The sequence below is a fragment of the Uloborus diversus genome, chromosome 7, assembly GCF_026930045.1.
Source record: "Uloborus diversus isolate 005 chromosome 7, Udiv.v.3.1, whole genome shotgun sequence".
NCBI classification, from domain to species: Eukaryota; Metazoa; Arthropoda; class Arachnida; order Araneae; family Uloboridae; genus Uloborus; species Uloborus diversus.
In genome coordinates this window covers 122491344-122506846 of record NC_072737.1, presented here as the reverse complement: position 1 = coordinate 122506846, position 15503 = coordinate 122491344, and the positions used below count along the sequence as shown (strand labels likewise).

The following is a 15503-nucleotide window of genomic DNA, read 5'->3' as shown; positions in this document are numbered from 1 at the left end:
AAATGAACAGAAATGCCGCCCCTTCTTTTCCAGCTTTGGGAAGCAAGAAAGACCGATTATGATGCACCAGGAAAAAAAATATATATCATAATAAAATGGGGACAATTTCTCTGTCGCTTTCTTTTCACCCTTTCCCGCCCCCCTCTCTAGACAATCTCCCGCTCATTTCCGAGAGTGAAATCTCTCCGAACAACAGATCGTCTGATAAGGGGTAGCTGCAGAAAACGAATGCGCTCTGATAGGCGCATTTACATCGGGAATTTATCGCGGTCTTTCTCTCTTTGCAATTAAAAAAAAGGGGGGTAAAAATGGCGAACAAATAGTTTCAATAGAGATACCTGACACCACACGTGACTGCCCGATGCCCAATCGTATCGTCATGATTTCGGAAGGCTTTATTAATAAAAAGAAATAGCAGGGATGGAACGGAGGGGGACATTCATATTTTTTGTTCTCCATTCCACATCACCCCCCTTTTTGGAGCAGCTTTTAGCTGCCCGCCTTATCTATTCATCTTTAATCGGAGATGCTTTTTGGACGACAGGAAAAGATTTTTCCTGTGAGGGTGGTTGGAAGCGGGGTGGGGTGTTCATATCCGCATGTCAGAGCTCTTTTCAGAGGACAACACTCCAGAAAACTTTGTTTTGTCCCGGCTTTTGAATGATGGTCTTTTGTTTTAGCCCAAGCCTCCCACTAATCAACTTAAATACCCCGAGTTCGTTTGGGTGAGGGGGGGGGGGATTTCTGTGTATAAAAGCCTTTGGAAGAAGAGAACAAGAGAATAAGGGGCAGGGGGATGACGGGGGGATCGAGAAGCCACAAAAAATATCTCATCAAAATTTTCTTCGGGAAAAAACACTGTCTGTCAGGCAGTTTTAATTAATTTCATCAGCGCACTAAAAGTATCTTTTAAAAGAGAAAAGTTCTTTGGGAGCTAGATTTTTGAAAAGTGGGCAATGTTTTTATTAACTGCTTCTGCGAACGCACTCACTTTAGTTTGTCGATAATAATGACACACTTGGGAAAAACCTTCTTTTCGCTCACCCACCCCCACAAACACCCTTTTGGTGCAGCACTGCTATTGTAATTGCCGCCTTTTGAATTAATAAAGCTGTAATCAAAACAGATTTAGCATAAAAACGCGCGGGCCTAAATTGTTAGTGTTGCAGCACGGAAAACTTCCGTTGGCTGATAAAAAATAAAAAAAGAAAAAAGATTTGTAGATGACCGTATTTTCACAGAAAAGTACTTTTTAGGGAACTCTATTATTTTATGCGGGAAGCCTTTCTAAAAGAAAAGTGCGCACTGGAAATTTAAGACAAACTCGATTTCTAATTAAAAGGAACATCTTGCCGGACTTTTTTCTTGTTTTTTATCCGGCTTTCTTTTCTCTTTGCCGGACTTTTAATCCATGAAGAGCCATGTTGATGTTTCCTCAGACTGTGGCTGTGATTAATGTGTTAGCTTCTCCAAAATGGAAAGGGGGGTATTTTTTTTTTCCATTTTTTAGAACTCTTTAATTTTTTATTTGATGGGCTTTTTAAGTCTTAATGGAACTCCAGTAGAGACTCTAGTTGTCAAAATTTGGAGAGCAAACTAGGTTGGTTAATAAATCAAAATATTTTATAATAGATTGGCCCAAAAATATACAACAGAAAACTTTTTCCATGGGTTTTAATTTTAAAAAAAATATTTTTATTTCTCTCCAACGGATAGAACAAAAGAAAAAACTTTTTTAGCTTAGAAGAACGCATTCATTCTGTTTTGCAACATTGTTTATACTAATCCTATCGTTTTACAATTATCTGCTGATCATGCAAAGATTAAAAAAAAAAACTTCAAAACACTTCTATCAATGGATTTTTAGTTTATCTAATGAATTAAAAACATTAGGTAATTTTATTTATGAGATCACTTTAAAACATTGAAAAGAAAGCAAGCGGAAATCCCTTTAAAAGTATTTTACAGAAGCAAAAATAACTAAAATTTACGTAATTAGTTAAACCCAAAAAATATCTACTTTAATATAAGGCGAAAGACATGTAAAGTAAAATACAAGTTTGGTAATCAATCAAAAACAGAAAAACATTACTGAAAAACCAAAAAATCACTATATAAAAAAAGAAAGAAAAACTTACGCTTAAATTTTTAAAACAGAAAATGGCACCATTCTTTCTTTATTCTTTTTGCCTGATTAACCAATGTACTATTTTTATTTTTATCCTTTAATCAAGATTCATGATCCAGTTAAAAAGACCTATATTAATAAATATAAAATTCATTTTGTTCTGATTACACTTCGTAAAAACCATTGAAAAGCGTTTTATTAGTGCAAAAATTACTTAAATTGCAAAAAAGTCGTCTTAAATCGTTTTTTTTTTTTTAAATATACCAACGCATAATTTTGTCACTATATTTCTTGTGTGATAATTCATAGTTGATTTACTATAATGTCACTAACATCATCTTATTTTACTTTATTTTTGGTCGCCATAGTTTCTTTTCCTATTACGTATTATCGACATCCAGTACATACGCATCATTGGTTTTCAACATATTTTTCTGTTCGTAATAACTTTTAATATTTGAGCTCGATTTGCACAAATTTTAAGTGCGTTCTCACTCTAATAGTCTTTGAGTATCAATCAAATTATTTCAAGACAAGCCTATTATCCCATTACGAAAGAATAATGGCGATTTCCTGAAACTGCACCAAATTCACCCAGGTGCGGACACAAGGAGATGTTCACGGCGTACATGACCCTCCCTCCCCCCAAATTGTCCACAATCATTTATTCATCAACATTGTATGTAATCATAATTTAATAACAACATAAAAGATGGATGAATGTATATTATCATGCAATTGCAAATTTTATTGTAACAAATTGTGTTTAAATACTTAATGAATAAAATATAAGTGTTTGCTGTAATTCTCTTAATTTATTAGTTGTTTGCTAAAGTAAAATGTGTTTAAATAATGCTTTCTTTCATTGCTTTTGAATTTAATTAATAACGCTTTTGTCCTACTTATTCCTGGTCGATTTCATGATTTTTATTAAAAACCAAACAGTTCCAGAAATTTTTTTGTAGCCAAATCTATATTCTTCAGCATGCCCTCCACCCACTCCCAAAATTCTAGTCGTATCCACTCTTGAATTCACTTCTCCCAGTTTCCCTCGATTCTTAAGTCAAAAGCAAGTTTAACTCAGTATTTTTTTTTTTGCAAAGTGAAACCAATCTAAGCGTGCATGGTATCTCCACAATGACAGCTTAATTAACAACGTGATAGCTCTGATATCTGATAAACACAGAATTTTTTCCTCTCTCTTTCAGCTTCCTTTCTCTCTCCATTTCGACTGCTCGATGATTCATTTTTCTTCCGAAAATACGTGTCCATTTTTTTTTTTTGTTAATTCTTTCCTTTATCCCGTGTAACCATGTTTTCCGCGCATGCTCGAACTGTCACGTCCTGAGATGATAAGGAGTCTTTTAATTGGGCGGAGTTAATGACTTGTTTGCTTGTGTGGAAAAAAAAATATATAGGTTTAACGCAGTGTGTTCACATACTTCAAATTTTTGTGCTACATACAGTCAATTCTCGATAAATTGAAGCCTTATTGTTTGAGCTTAATTTAAATACATGTTAGGTGCATTAACTCGAATGGTTCTTAATGCACTTGTAGTGCATTAACGCGAACATTACTTTATCTCGAAGTCAAGCATATGGTCCCAAAATCCTAAGATTACAGTGGGAACTTTCTATAACTCGAAGGTTTTAATCAGTCCCATGGGAATTCGAGTCATCGAGAGTCGACTGGATTTCTGACTGATTCCGGTAAAACCGAAACTTCTGTACTTTCCAACTATACTTGGCAGCTCATACAAATAGACTCACGTTTTTTATAAACAATGTTTCTAAAATAAAATATGTGACAGTTACCCATGTGAATTAGTAACATCCAAATTGCCAATTAATGAAAACCTCTAGCCATGCATCCCTCAAGTTGTGGAAAGTAACTCAATTGGAGATTGACATTTTCTCCTCGTCGAATTTCGTCTTGACTTATGCTCTCCGTTACAAAGCATTTTTCTTTTGTTTAAAGTCTATTTGTATTTCTTCCAGTAAAATATTTTTTTAGAAATTAACAGTTTAGAAATTAAGTGTATTTTAATTTTAGTACTTCAGTTATTAATATTTTTTTTTTATTTAGCATCATTATTTTCCTCCTTATAAAATAAAATGTCCTCAAGTTTCCAATATTCTCTTAGTCATTAGGAATTTTATTCAGTCATTATAATTTTTCACCTTATTTATTTAACTTTTCTCTGTGCTTTTCAGTATTTTTCTTTTAGTCACTGGGACTTTTTCTTATACACAGATTTTACCATTTGTGATTGAAATTTTTATTTATTTGTGCTGTTTTTCACTTCAGTCATTAGATTTTTTTTCCTGGCGATTAACAGGGTTATTCCAAGCAGTGTTTAAGATTAAAATGATTCCTCCCTGAACTTCCTTACCCGTGAAAATATTTTTCTCCAATTTTTACCATTTCTTCCTAGAATAAGTGCCTAGAATAAGTTACGAATTAAGACTTACAATAAGTTACGAATAAATTTTCTCACACATAAAAATCATTTTGCTTAAATTGAAATCCATTAGATTCGTCTCTCCAACAAAGGTAGTTTATTCAAAAAGGAATTAATCATTTAAATTATATTATGATTATTATAATAATTTTAATATGAATATTATACTAATTTAAATTTATCTCAATTATATTATGAGATATAAATAATCATTATATTACGATTATTTCGATCATTCGACAACGTAAAACAGCTTTTATTTTATTTTAAAATTTTCAAGACTTAGAGAGTATTGTCTTGAATATCTTACGAATCCTGAAGACAGACTGGCATTTGTGTGAACCTGCGAACAATCCAAAGAGCTTACCTTGTGGAATTAATGACTTCGGAGGCGTGAGAAGTTGCTCTTTCTTTGATGACAGACGATGATTCTGCAGGTCCACCCCTGTTGGAAGATGAGGATGAGTTGAGGTGCTGCTGTTGAGAAGGAAGCTGCCCTTGTTGACCCGGCGTGCTAGCTGCCAGGGGCATACCGGCCGCAGCACCCGCTGATAGCATGGAGTTGTGATGTGCTGCTGCTGCTGCCGCATGGTTTAGGGCCATGAAGGGAAGTGGGTTGAGGTGAGGTGTGGCTGCTGCCGCAACTGCGGCTACATGATGTGAATAGCCATTGGCTAGTAGGTGGGATTTGTCAACTCGATCACCTTTAGAAAAATAATTTTAGTCTTTAAAAGCGATAGTGACCACAATTGAACAAATAACAATTGTTTAATATCATCATCATATCACTCAGTATTTACAACGTCCTAAATTTTTTGCAACTTAAATACTAGGTTGCTACATTCCTTCAGTCCTCTGTTTTAGGACAATCATAAGGACATTTCTCTTTTTCAATCCATAAAGTTGCAGAACACTTTTTATTGCATCAGGATTTTAACCCGTACTCGATAGATTAATTACTGAGTCATTGGGATCATTCCCTCAATCAGTAAGCTTTTCCCTTGCAACAGAAACTTCTCCTTTCGTCACCAATCGAATTTCTTATTGCATCAATAGAATTTCCTTGATCATTACGATGTTTTCTTTTTTGTAATTAGGACTTTCTCTATCATCGGGGTTTTCCCGCCATGATTCATTGGAATTGCCGTCATAAATCATTTAAACTTCTAGCGTAGTATTTTTACCAAGATTAAAATAGTACATGTAGAAATAGACATCAATTATAAAGGCATACTATTAAAAATATAATTCATAAATTATACAGCTTGAAATTAACATTTAAAACAAAATTTGTGCAAATGACTGACAAGTTCAGAAGTTCTGTTTACCACGATTGAATAAAGCATATACACTACTGAAAATGTTCAGAAATTTGGAAAATTCAATGTTTTTACTAGGCATACATACATTTAATTTTAATAAAATAATAACCTATTTTGTTTTTATTTTGACCCAACTCCCTAAAAAAAGTACACCTTTTTACAGTAGTCTTCTACTCGAGCATTATGTTTGGGAAAATAGGGATATATTTCCTTTTCACAAAATTTCAAAATTTTCAGGGTGAGTGGAGATTTTGTCGTACGTACCCCTTTTACTTCTCTTCCAAGTAAGAATTACGACGGTTGAGTAAACTGAAAAAAGTATGAGGGCAATGTACTTAGTTTTCGTAAAAAATAAGAGTCAAAATCATCTACTCCATTTTTCTCGCTGGATCAAGAGCAAGAATATCATAGCGTGAAAAAAAAAAAAATACTGAAACCCACCAAAGATGCTAAAAAGTATTCAAAACTTTTATTTCAATTCAATTATTAAGATAAAGTTATGTTTATTAAAACACATGAAGCAAAAAATAAATAAATAAATAAATAAAAACAGACTTAGATTTCCATGCCGCAATCAATCCGTCTACTATTCTTTTAAGTAAATCATGAATAACACAATGAGAAACGTCAAGGTAAAATTAATATATTCATTTGAAAACGGCGAGTGGATGAAAAGAGCCAAAACAAATATTTTATGTATTTCCGGGTTTAAAACTACTAATTTCCTCCGACTTCTACGATAATTGCGGCTTGAAAAACCAAATCACGTGTCATTTGGCTAGTCATTCGTCACTAAGAGCATAATTAACATTTTGTTCCCATTTCTATCCGATTTTCTGTTGATTAAAGTTTGCGCACGGTAGTAGAAAAAACGAGCAATTTCTCAGTAGGGGATTGCCCCAAACAGTGAAGCTGAAATAGAGAAGTTCTCACGCAATCGGACCCGATGTACAAATTGCAGTGCCAAATAATTACAGTCCGTTGGAGCTTTATGAGTAAAATATCAGTCAGGCCTTGTATCCATCTCTAATGTCATACTTTTGGAGAAATAAAATTTATAGCCTATAAGCACCCCTTTGTACCCAGGAATTTTCGAATTTAAAGATATTAATTTCTGAGGGTTGTTGCTTGAATTTGCTGTTTAGTCTCAAATTTTTCTTTAAAAAAAAAAGTATTTAAGAAAGACAGAATGCATCATCTCCACCAACGTTTTCTTTTTTGTAAAAATAGTTGGATACTCACCGAAAGTTTAAGCATTTTTTTATTCGGATCGGAAAAGAGTTCTAGCCCTCACTTTCGAGGTCTTTTTCACTATTATTACTATTATTATTATTATTATTATTATTATTATTATTATTATTATTATTATTATTATTATTATTATTATTATTATTATTATTATTATTATTGTTATTATTATTATTATTATTGTTGTTGCTGTTGTTTAGTTGCATAAAAAATCTGCATTAAGAAATGATATTTGGTTTTTTTAGTTTTTGATTTTACTACATGGATTCTGAGTGTTTTAATGAAAATAGCGTAGTTCCACTAAGTTATTAATTTTAGTCTCATCTAACGTCTATTAAAACATTACACAAATAATGGTTTTTGTGTTTCGTGTTTTTTATGCAAAGATTGACTAGACTTTTGACTTTTGGTTCTTTTAATTGAAAATCATTAATTAATATTGATCTAAATATGCAGTATACTTAACATTAGGAGCGCAAACTTGTTTTTTGCGTTATTTTCCTTTTTTTGTTTTTGTTTAATTTTTACACGTTTTTTCTCTCTATTGAACACATGTACCTACGCACAAACTTATGAAATCATATAACATAAACACTAACCCCCACTGACAGAAAAATCTTTTGACGATGAAAAAAACAATCAAAACATTTTGAGCAAAATTAAAATTAGTATTGCAATTTATCTTGGAAATGGATAAAAAAATCTTATATGCGTTATTAAAATCAAATAATTTTTCCCCAATAAATTGAGCATCTTTTTTTTTTTTTTTTTGAAAACAACTACAGTGGTAGCGTATTTACAACCACTGTAAGACAGATAATTATAAACAATAGCACACACCACTCAAAGGTTATTTATTATGAAATGACTACATAGAAAAATGAAGTCAATTAGTTTGAGATAGCAACTTTATATTCAAAAACTCAAAAATAAAATTATAATTATATCAGTAATAATGTAATTGACGTATTTTTTCCACTCTGATGGGGACAACCAAATGGAAACATAGATCTGTAAAGTTATTAACATTACAGAAACAGAAAGTAAAGCAGTTTGAAGCGCCAATTTGTTATTGAACAAACTCAATAAATAAATAAGCAGCAATATATATATATATATATATATATATATATATATATATATATATATATATATATATATATATAAAGATGAAATTATAATTGTCATTACTAATGACGTATTTATAACGGCTGTGATAGGAATGATTAATTATAAAATTATAAGCACACCACCCAATGGTTATTAAAATTATAGAAGCACTAAGTCAGTTCGAACTTTATATTCCCTCAATTCAAAAGTAAAATTAAAGATGATAATTTTTATCAATAATGACGTATTAATAGCTGCTGTCAGAGAGACAGTTATTTATAAGCACACGACTCTAAGGTTATTAAAACTACAAAACAGCAAGTCAAGCACTTCAAAGTACCTATCAAAAGTGACGTATTTATGACCTCGATGAAAGAGACAATTAATTATAACTACACAACTCAAAGGTTATTAAAATAAAAGGATATGTTCGAATATAGCAACCGGTTAACCCGTCATTACTGATAAATAACAATAAGCGTTCTAAGAGATCACCGTTTAGCCGATCATATGAGAAAACCTTTTTTGGAAACTTACCGCACTAACCACTGACGTCATCAAATGTCATGAAACCAACCGATAGAGTTAACATGTAGCTCTATTCGATATTACCCATAAAAATACCAATTCAAACAGTTTGAAGTGCTAACTTTATGTTCAACAGGCCGTCGCCTAGGGTCCCTACTATTTAGGGACCTCGAAATGGCAAAAATTGTTTTAGTCAATGACCAAAATTGTAAAGTTTGAATGTAGGGGGCACCAAAAAATTTCTTGACCTTTGATATCTTAATCGGGCACGGTTATTCAACAAATTCAAAAGTAAAATTAAAGGTGAAACAATGATTGTTCGATGATCCTTGATCAATTTTCATTTGCACAAAATCCCGAAGAATCCGAAAACCAATTCCTGCCACATGTTGTGTTTCTGCTGACCGATGACACGCACATGCGACGAATACAAAATGGCGAGATTACCATCAACTTCAGAACATTTTATCTGGCATTCGTCCTTACTCTACACGTCATGAGAAATGAACTTCCTGTTGACTAGGCAATAAAACTCTTTTACTAATTGAATTTTGAAAAGTTTTTCGCTCATTATTTTTGTTTCGTGTGCCTCAACTCTTGAAACGCAAGTGAGTGTTATTCCAATCGACAGAAGCTTTTTTTCTTCTTAATTTAGAAAACGTGTTTTCTCTAGTATTAGATGAACATAGGGAATCGATAATTAACCTTGGTTACCAAACTGTTACATTCATGTCACATAGAGGTTTTATCATTATTTATACTCTAAAAGAAAGGAGGAACTAATGTTCGAATGTTGGACATCTGCAGAAATTAATGTTCCTTGATTTTCATTAAGATTCGGAAATACATCTGTTTCTTGGGAAAATTGGAATTTTTCTGATGTACTAGTTGAATTTAAATTAGGAAAATTGAATAACGGCGATATCTTAGTCACTTAAGAAATAAAGACAAAATACTACAATAAAACAGTGATTTGGATTTGTGTAATGCTGCCAAATTGGAAAAATTAAATACTAAAACTGCAACGATTTGAGAGGAATATTTACTTGTATGTTTTGAAATAGTTTTGAAATATTATAATTTTACTTTTTAGACAACACTGAAAATATTTATAATAGAATGAAAACTCTAATTAATAGCGAATGTTTACATAATTCATTATTGCTGTCATGGAAACAGTATTTTAAATAGAATGTAATGTGTGTTTAAATTTCTGAATTCATTTTATTGAGAATGGCTGCAACTATTATGCAACATAGGTTGTAAAATTATTTTTGCATTATTTTCCAAACCATTGCGTGAAATAGCTTTACATTAATATTCTATTATTATTTAAATAGAACATGAGCAATCATTTTAAAGTTTTTAAATCAATAGCTGTTTAATGTTTTCTTCTACCACCACTTAAAAGATCAAAACGCAAATAATATTTAAAGAAATTCTCCACTAAAATGTTTGGCTGTTGAACCAATTTTTGTCAGGTTCTTTGTTAAGCACCAGTATTTTGAGAAACAGTGCACCTTGAATTTATGTAATTGTTTGGCAATTTTCGGTTGACAACATTCTTCCTTCCAAAAATAGGATTTAACTTTTTCTCACATTTCGAAGAAAATTAACTCGGATGATCGGAGTTCTACTTTAGGTTAAAAAGCTGGGTGTGACGTAGAAAATTATTTACCTGACATTGGAGTCAAACCAATTGCTTTTCCCATAAAGTTAAGGTTTGGCACTAATGTTTGGCAAGCAAGTAAAGAAGGAGTCTTGGGTTCTAACAATACCAATAAAAATGCTTCGAATCGCCATCGAGATTATTAAAAACTATTTACCGGACATTTTAACCTGAACAATCGTTCTCCTCGAAAAACTTTCGTAACTCACTGGTTTACAAATTTTCTGGCTGAACAAGTAAAAAAAAAAAAAGTCTCAATTGAAGCTGTTTTAAACAAAATGCATCCAAATAAAGCTGAAATTAATATAGAACTATTTACCATGCATTGGAACCAAACCAATTGCTCGCCTAGAAAAGATCTCTTTACTGTACGATTTACAAGTTTTTTGATCTAACAAGGAAAAAAAAGGCTCAATTCATAAAATTACAATCAAAATGTAACCAAATGGCATTGGCACTTTAGCATAAATTTGAACCAAACCAATTGTTATCTTTGAAGATTTCTTTTACGCTCCGACTTACAGATTTTCTGACGGAACAACTAAAGAACAAGTCACAATTCTCACAATTCCAATTTATAATGCGTTCAAGTGACATTGACATTTCTAAAAAACAACCACGCAAATGTACACGTGCCACTGTAACATTTGTCAATATGTTCAACCCCCTAACCTGTGCTTTAATACTGGTCATAGAAGACTATATGGCTTGACACAGCGGCCGCTGACCATCCCTATAATTAGTGGGGAGAGTGTTTTTCTTTTTCAGAACGAACCGAACCTTACTGACAGCTGGGTCACGAAAGAATCTCAATGTTCTATCTGCGGCAGACAAATTATGGAAGCGTTCGAAAGGAAACGAGTGTCGCCCAACCGAATCGAGAAATCATACGTTTAAGTATTGTTTTGGTTTGACTGCATCGGAAATTGAAATAAGCGTTATAAATGGACGGAATTACGGATCAAAATGGCTGTTCTAAAATTAGCCGTGACCGATATGTTGTGCTATATGGACAATGACTTTTATTATTAAATTCGTAGCGTAGGAAACCCTTACTGAAACTATCAAGAAAATTCTTTGTTGAAATAATATCATTAAATAAATAATCACTATTATAAAAAATTAATAAATATCTTTGTTCTATAAAGTAACAGTAAGTAAAACACTATTTAAAGTGCACTTTGAAACAAGTTGTAGGCACGAGTTCCGGGGTTTTAGGAACTCCCTTTTTTAGTGCCGATTAAGGGGATTATTATGAATGTAAAGTTATCCGACTAAAGCAACGAGATCAATACACTGTTAAAAATAATCCTGAAATTTTACGATAAACGTTACTGGCATCCATGTTGCCAGTAGTTTTTACCGTAAAATTCTATTTTACTGTAAAATTTTACGGTAGAATAAACGCAAAATGCGAAGAGCTGGTTCGATCTCTGGACCCTTAAATTGGTAGGCGACTTTGCTGCCCACCATACGACTTGGACACGAAAATACGGTGATATCTGCTTCGCTTTGTAAGTCACGTGCTGTATCAATTGGAGCTGCAATTGTTTTTTTTTCTCGGTACAATTTACTGTAAATTTTTTCTGTGCTGTAAACACTCCATTTTACAGTAATATTTTGCCATAAAAGTTTCCTGAATTTTTAACAGTGTAGACAGTTTAACTGGTAAATATATTTATAAATAGAGCAATGGAATTAACTATTAGATTATATTAACTTTCTTTTGTTTCACTTTGTAGCGTTTTTAAATTGAAAAAGTTGATGAAACCCCGAAAAAAAGTGTCTGCATTTTTTTTTTTTTGCAAATTTGCACATTTATAATGTCTTTTTTTCTTACTGCTAGACAATAATATTGTTTTTACGTTAAGGGTTAAGGAATAGTTGTGGTGAATGCAAAATTTTGGTCTAGGAGCTACGGTCACAAAAGTTTCGTACATTTGTGAAATCTCAAAAAATGAGGGATGTTTTTTCTTTATTAATTATCCTAAATTCATGTACTTGCATACATATGTATCATAAAAAGTAAATGAAAAGGAACAAGCACCTACGTAGCGTCTAAAATATTTGAACTCGTCAAAACATTACTTTCGATAAATTAAGAATTCACAATGAATAAGTTTACCACGAAATGTTTTCGACTACGTCAATGCTACAAGTGCTAATAGCAAGACTAGAAACAAGAAAATTAAGAGATATTTTTTTTGTCACTGGAAGGATGTAGTCCTGAAAACCGTTTTGTTAAACGAAATAACTTTTTTTTAAAAGACCATTACACGTTTTTAATTATCTAAATAATGTCCAAATAGCCGTTTAAAACTTTGAAAACATTTTTAGCGTTTAATATTATTGTGAAGCAAAGAAGACATTGATTTTCTCTTGAATGGACAAATAAATTGTATGTTATTTCAAATTTTTTTGAAAGAAATTTTTGTTCTTCAATTCATAAGATTGTGCCATTTACTGCGCACATTTTTAACTACTTCATTCACAATATTTTAAGATACATTTTGACAAACATTGTGTAAGATGAGAAACGAAGAATTGAACTGAAGTGCTGAATGTCTTGCAGAAAAAAAAAAGAATAGAAATCCTTAACAATGAAATCACTAAAAAATATCGACGAAACATGAAGAATGAAAACTTTTGAATCTTATTACTGAAATACTGTATTTGAAATAGTTGGGAACTTTTTTATCCAATGCTGTCATTTTCAATATCTGAGCTCGATTTTCCAAATCTTTCATAAGGTATCAAAACATTCATCTTCACAGGTATTGTCATAAGAACATTGTAGCATTGGAATGAAACCTATGAAATAAGACTACTGCTTTCCAATAAAATTGATACATCAGGTCATATTTTTTCCGAAAGAAATGTCAGAAAAGCACAAAATTGTGAATTCAGAAGACGGGTTCTGTAACACGGAAACTGTGAAGATAATTTCTTTCGTGTACTGTACGTCTGCAATGCCTCACGTAACAATTGAACTTCTAAAATCTTTCATATTGAATTACTGGTGTGCTAAAGAAGTAATGTATCATAAAATGAAACTGGAAAAAATATTTATAAAAGATATAAATGTTTTACAGAATCTGGTGCAGTCAAGTATGCCCGAAATAAAGATTTCTGAAATTGTATGTTTTATTAATAGATACGTTTTATTTACTATGAAACATGATATTTTTTTCCCTTTTTAATGGATCTGTGTTATAAGAACTTCCTTTTGCACATTTAACGCGATCCCTCGATATAGCATTCATTCTTTCACGTAGCACCAGTGTCGACAGATTACAATTACCACAGAATTTCGAAACCCATTTTCTCACCAGATGGAGACACCTGGGCTCTATTCGGTGCGGACTGCACTAGGAATTTAACTTTTCCAAGAGTACTCGAGAGATCATGAAACATAATATGCCGTGAAAAATATAATCTTTAAAAAATGGTTGCCTAACGTAGAAAAAAAAAAAAACTTTATACTGTTTGTTTCATTAAGATATGTAAAAATCGGAAAATATAAAATTTGAAAAAAAAAAAAAAAAAAAAACAGACTTGACTTTTAAACGATTCATGCAAAAAGTATAAGTTTTTTTTTTTTTTTATATGAGTCGTTTTGGAAATAATTCTCTAAGATTCCTGGAAAGTTTCGTCGAAGGTCAAACCATATCTGGCATTCACAGCTATTATTTGCAGTAAATAGTTTTAAAAAAGCGTTAGTATGTAGAAATAGTAAAACAAGACAGTTACCAAAAAGAGCAGAACTTGGTTGTCCAGTTAATAGAGGCATGCTTTAGAGCAATGTGGCTTGACGAATTGAGGATTTTTGTAGGAATTTATTTGAAATCAAACACCACCGATTATAAGATAGTGGAACTCCAATTATCCGAATCATTTGAGACCGGACCCTTTCAGATAATCACAAATTCAGATAGTTGGATTTTAATTAAGAAGTTTTTTGAATAAATCACTGTATGTGTGTTGAAAATTGAAAAAAAAAATATTTTAAAAGAAAAAGAGCTTTTGGTTAATTAAAGGGAAAGTCAACACTTTTACATGTTAAGCGTATACAAGTGGTATACATGAGAAATCAATAACACAGAACTGCACTATGAAGCGATGATGCATCATTCCAATAATATTTACTATGCGCCTCTAGTTTCGTTGTGTAATCTTTTTAAAAATCTGTGTTACTTTTTTTTCTGAAATTCTGAAAACTATTCAGGTAATCAGTGATTCGGATAGTCGAAGTACGGATAGTTGAAGTTCTAGTGCACTTGGAAAAAGGTGATCTCCATATGACAGTGGATTGATAATAGTTAAAAATGACGAGTAACGACCATGCACATATTCGCATAATTGATGATTGTTTTTACTTAAGGAACATAAGGATGGAAAAGGATAAGTTTTAGTTGTTTTATGTTTTATTAGACATGGAAACTTTTAGCTCAAAAAAAAAAAAGTTATCATTTACGCTATGACGTTTAAATGCTACCGTTCCACTATCACGAATTTGATTCATTAACAGTGAAAATGAATTATATGGCACCACCAAACCACATCGACCGCCAAATCACAATTGACGCGTGCAGCGCAGTGCAGAAACTGTTGCTTTTTGGTGGAAATGAGTATCTAATGCAAACAGCTGCAAAAGCAAAGAATGCGTAACAATGGACAGCTATACTTTTATCAAAAAGTGTGTGTTTTTCACTCCATAATTGCCACACTTAGCCCCTGCATGCGTTAGTTGGCCTCACTTTATGAAAACGCGTGACAGAGTAATACACGCGACAAAATCTGACTTAAAATGATAGTATGGTATTGTCCGTAATTATTGCGACAGTGGATAGGAAGTAGCTACAGGAAAGACAATGAATGAAAGAGAAAGATTTGTTCGCCAGTTTAATGTTTATACATTATGAAAAGGTGTTTAGGGGGAAACAGGTGGTTCAGGTAGACCGTTAATGATTTTTTTTCTTTTAAAATCACCTGTTTGGATGGAAGCAACAATTAATTTTCTTGAATAAAACTGCAGT

The 15503-nt window shown here is 32.1% G+C and overlaps 1 protein-coding gene across 3 annotated transcripts in view; it reads right to left on the bottom strand.

Annotated features, from left to right (window-relative positions):
* LOC129226587 (dachshund homolog 1-like) overlaps window positions 1–15503 on the bottom strand; it is a 281421-nt gene that overhangs the window by 89833 nt on the left and 176085 nt on the right. For all 3 annotated transcript variants that reach the window (XM_054861210.1, XM_054861212.1, XM_054861211.1), the window contains exon 4: window positions 4958–5294. In XM_054861210.1, the coding sequence (XP_054717185.1) occupies window positions 4958–5294 (337 nt within the window). The remainder of the gene's footprint in view (window positions 1–4957; window positions 5295–15503) is intronic.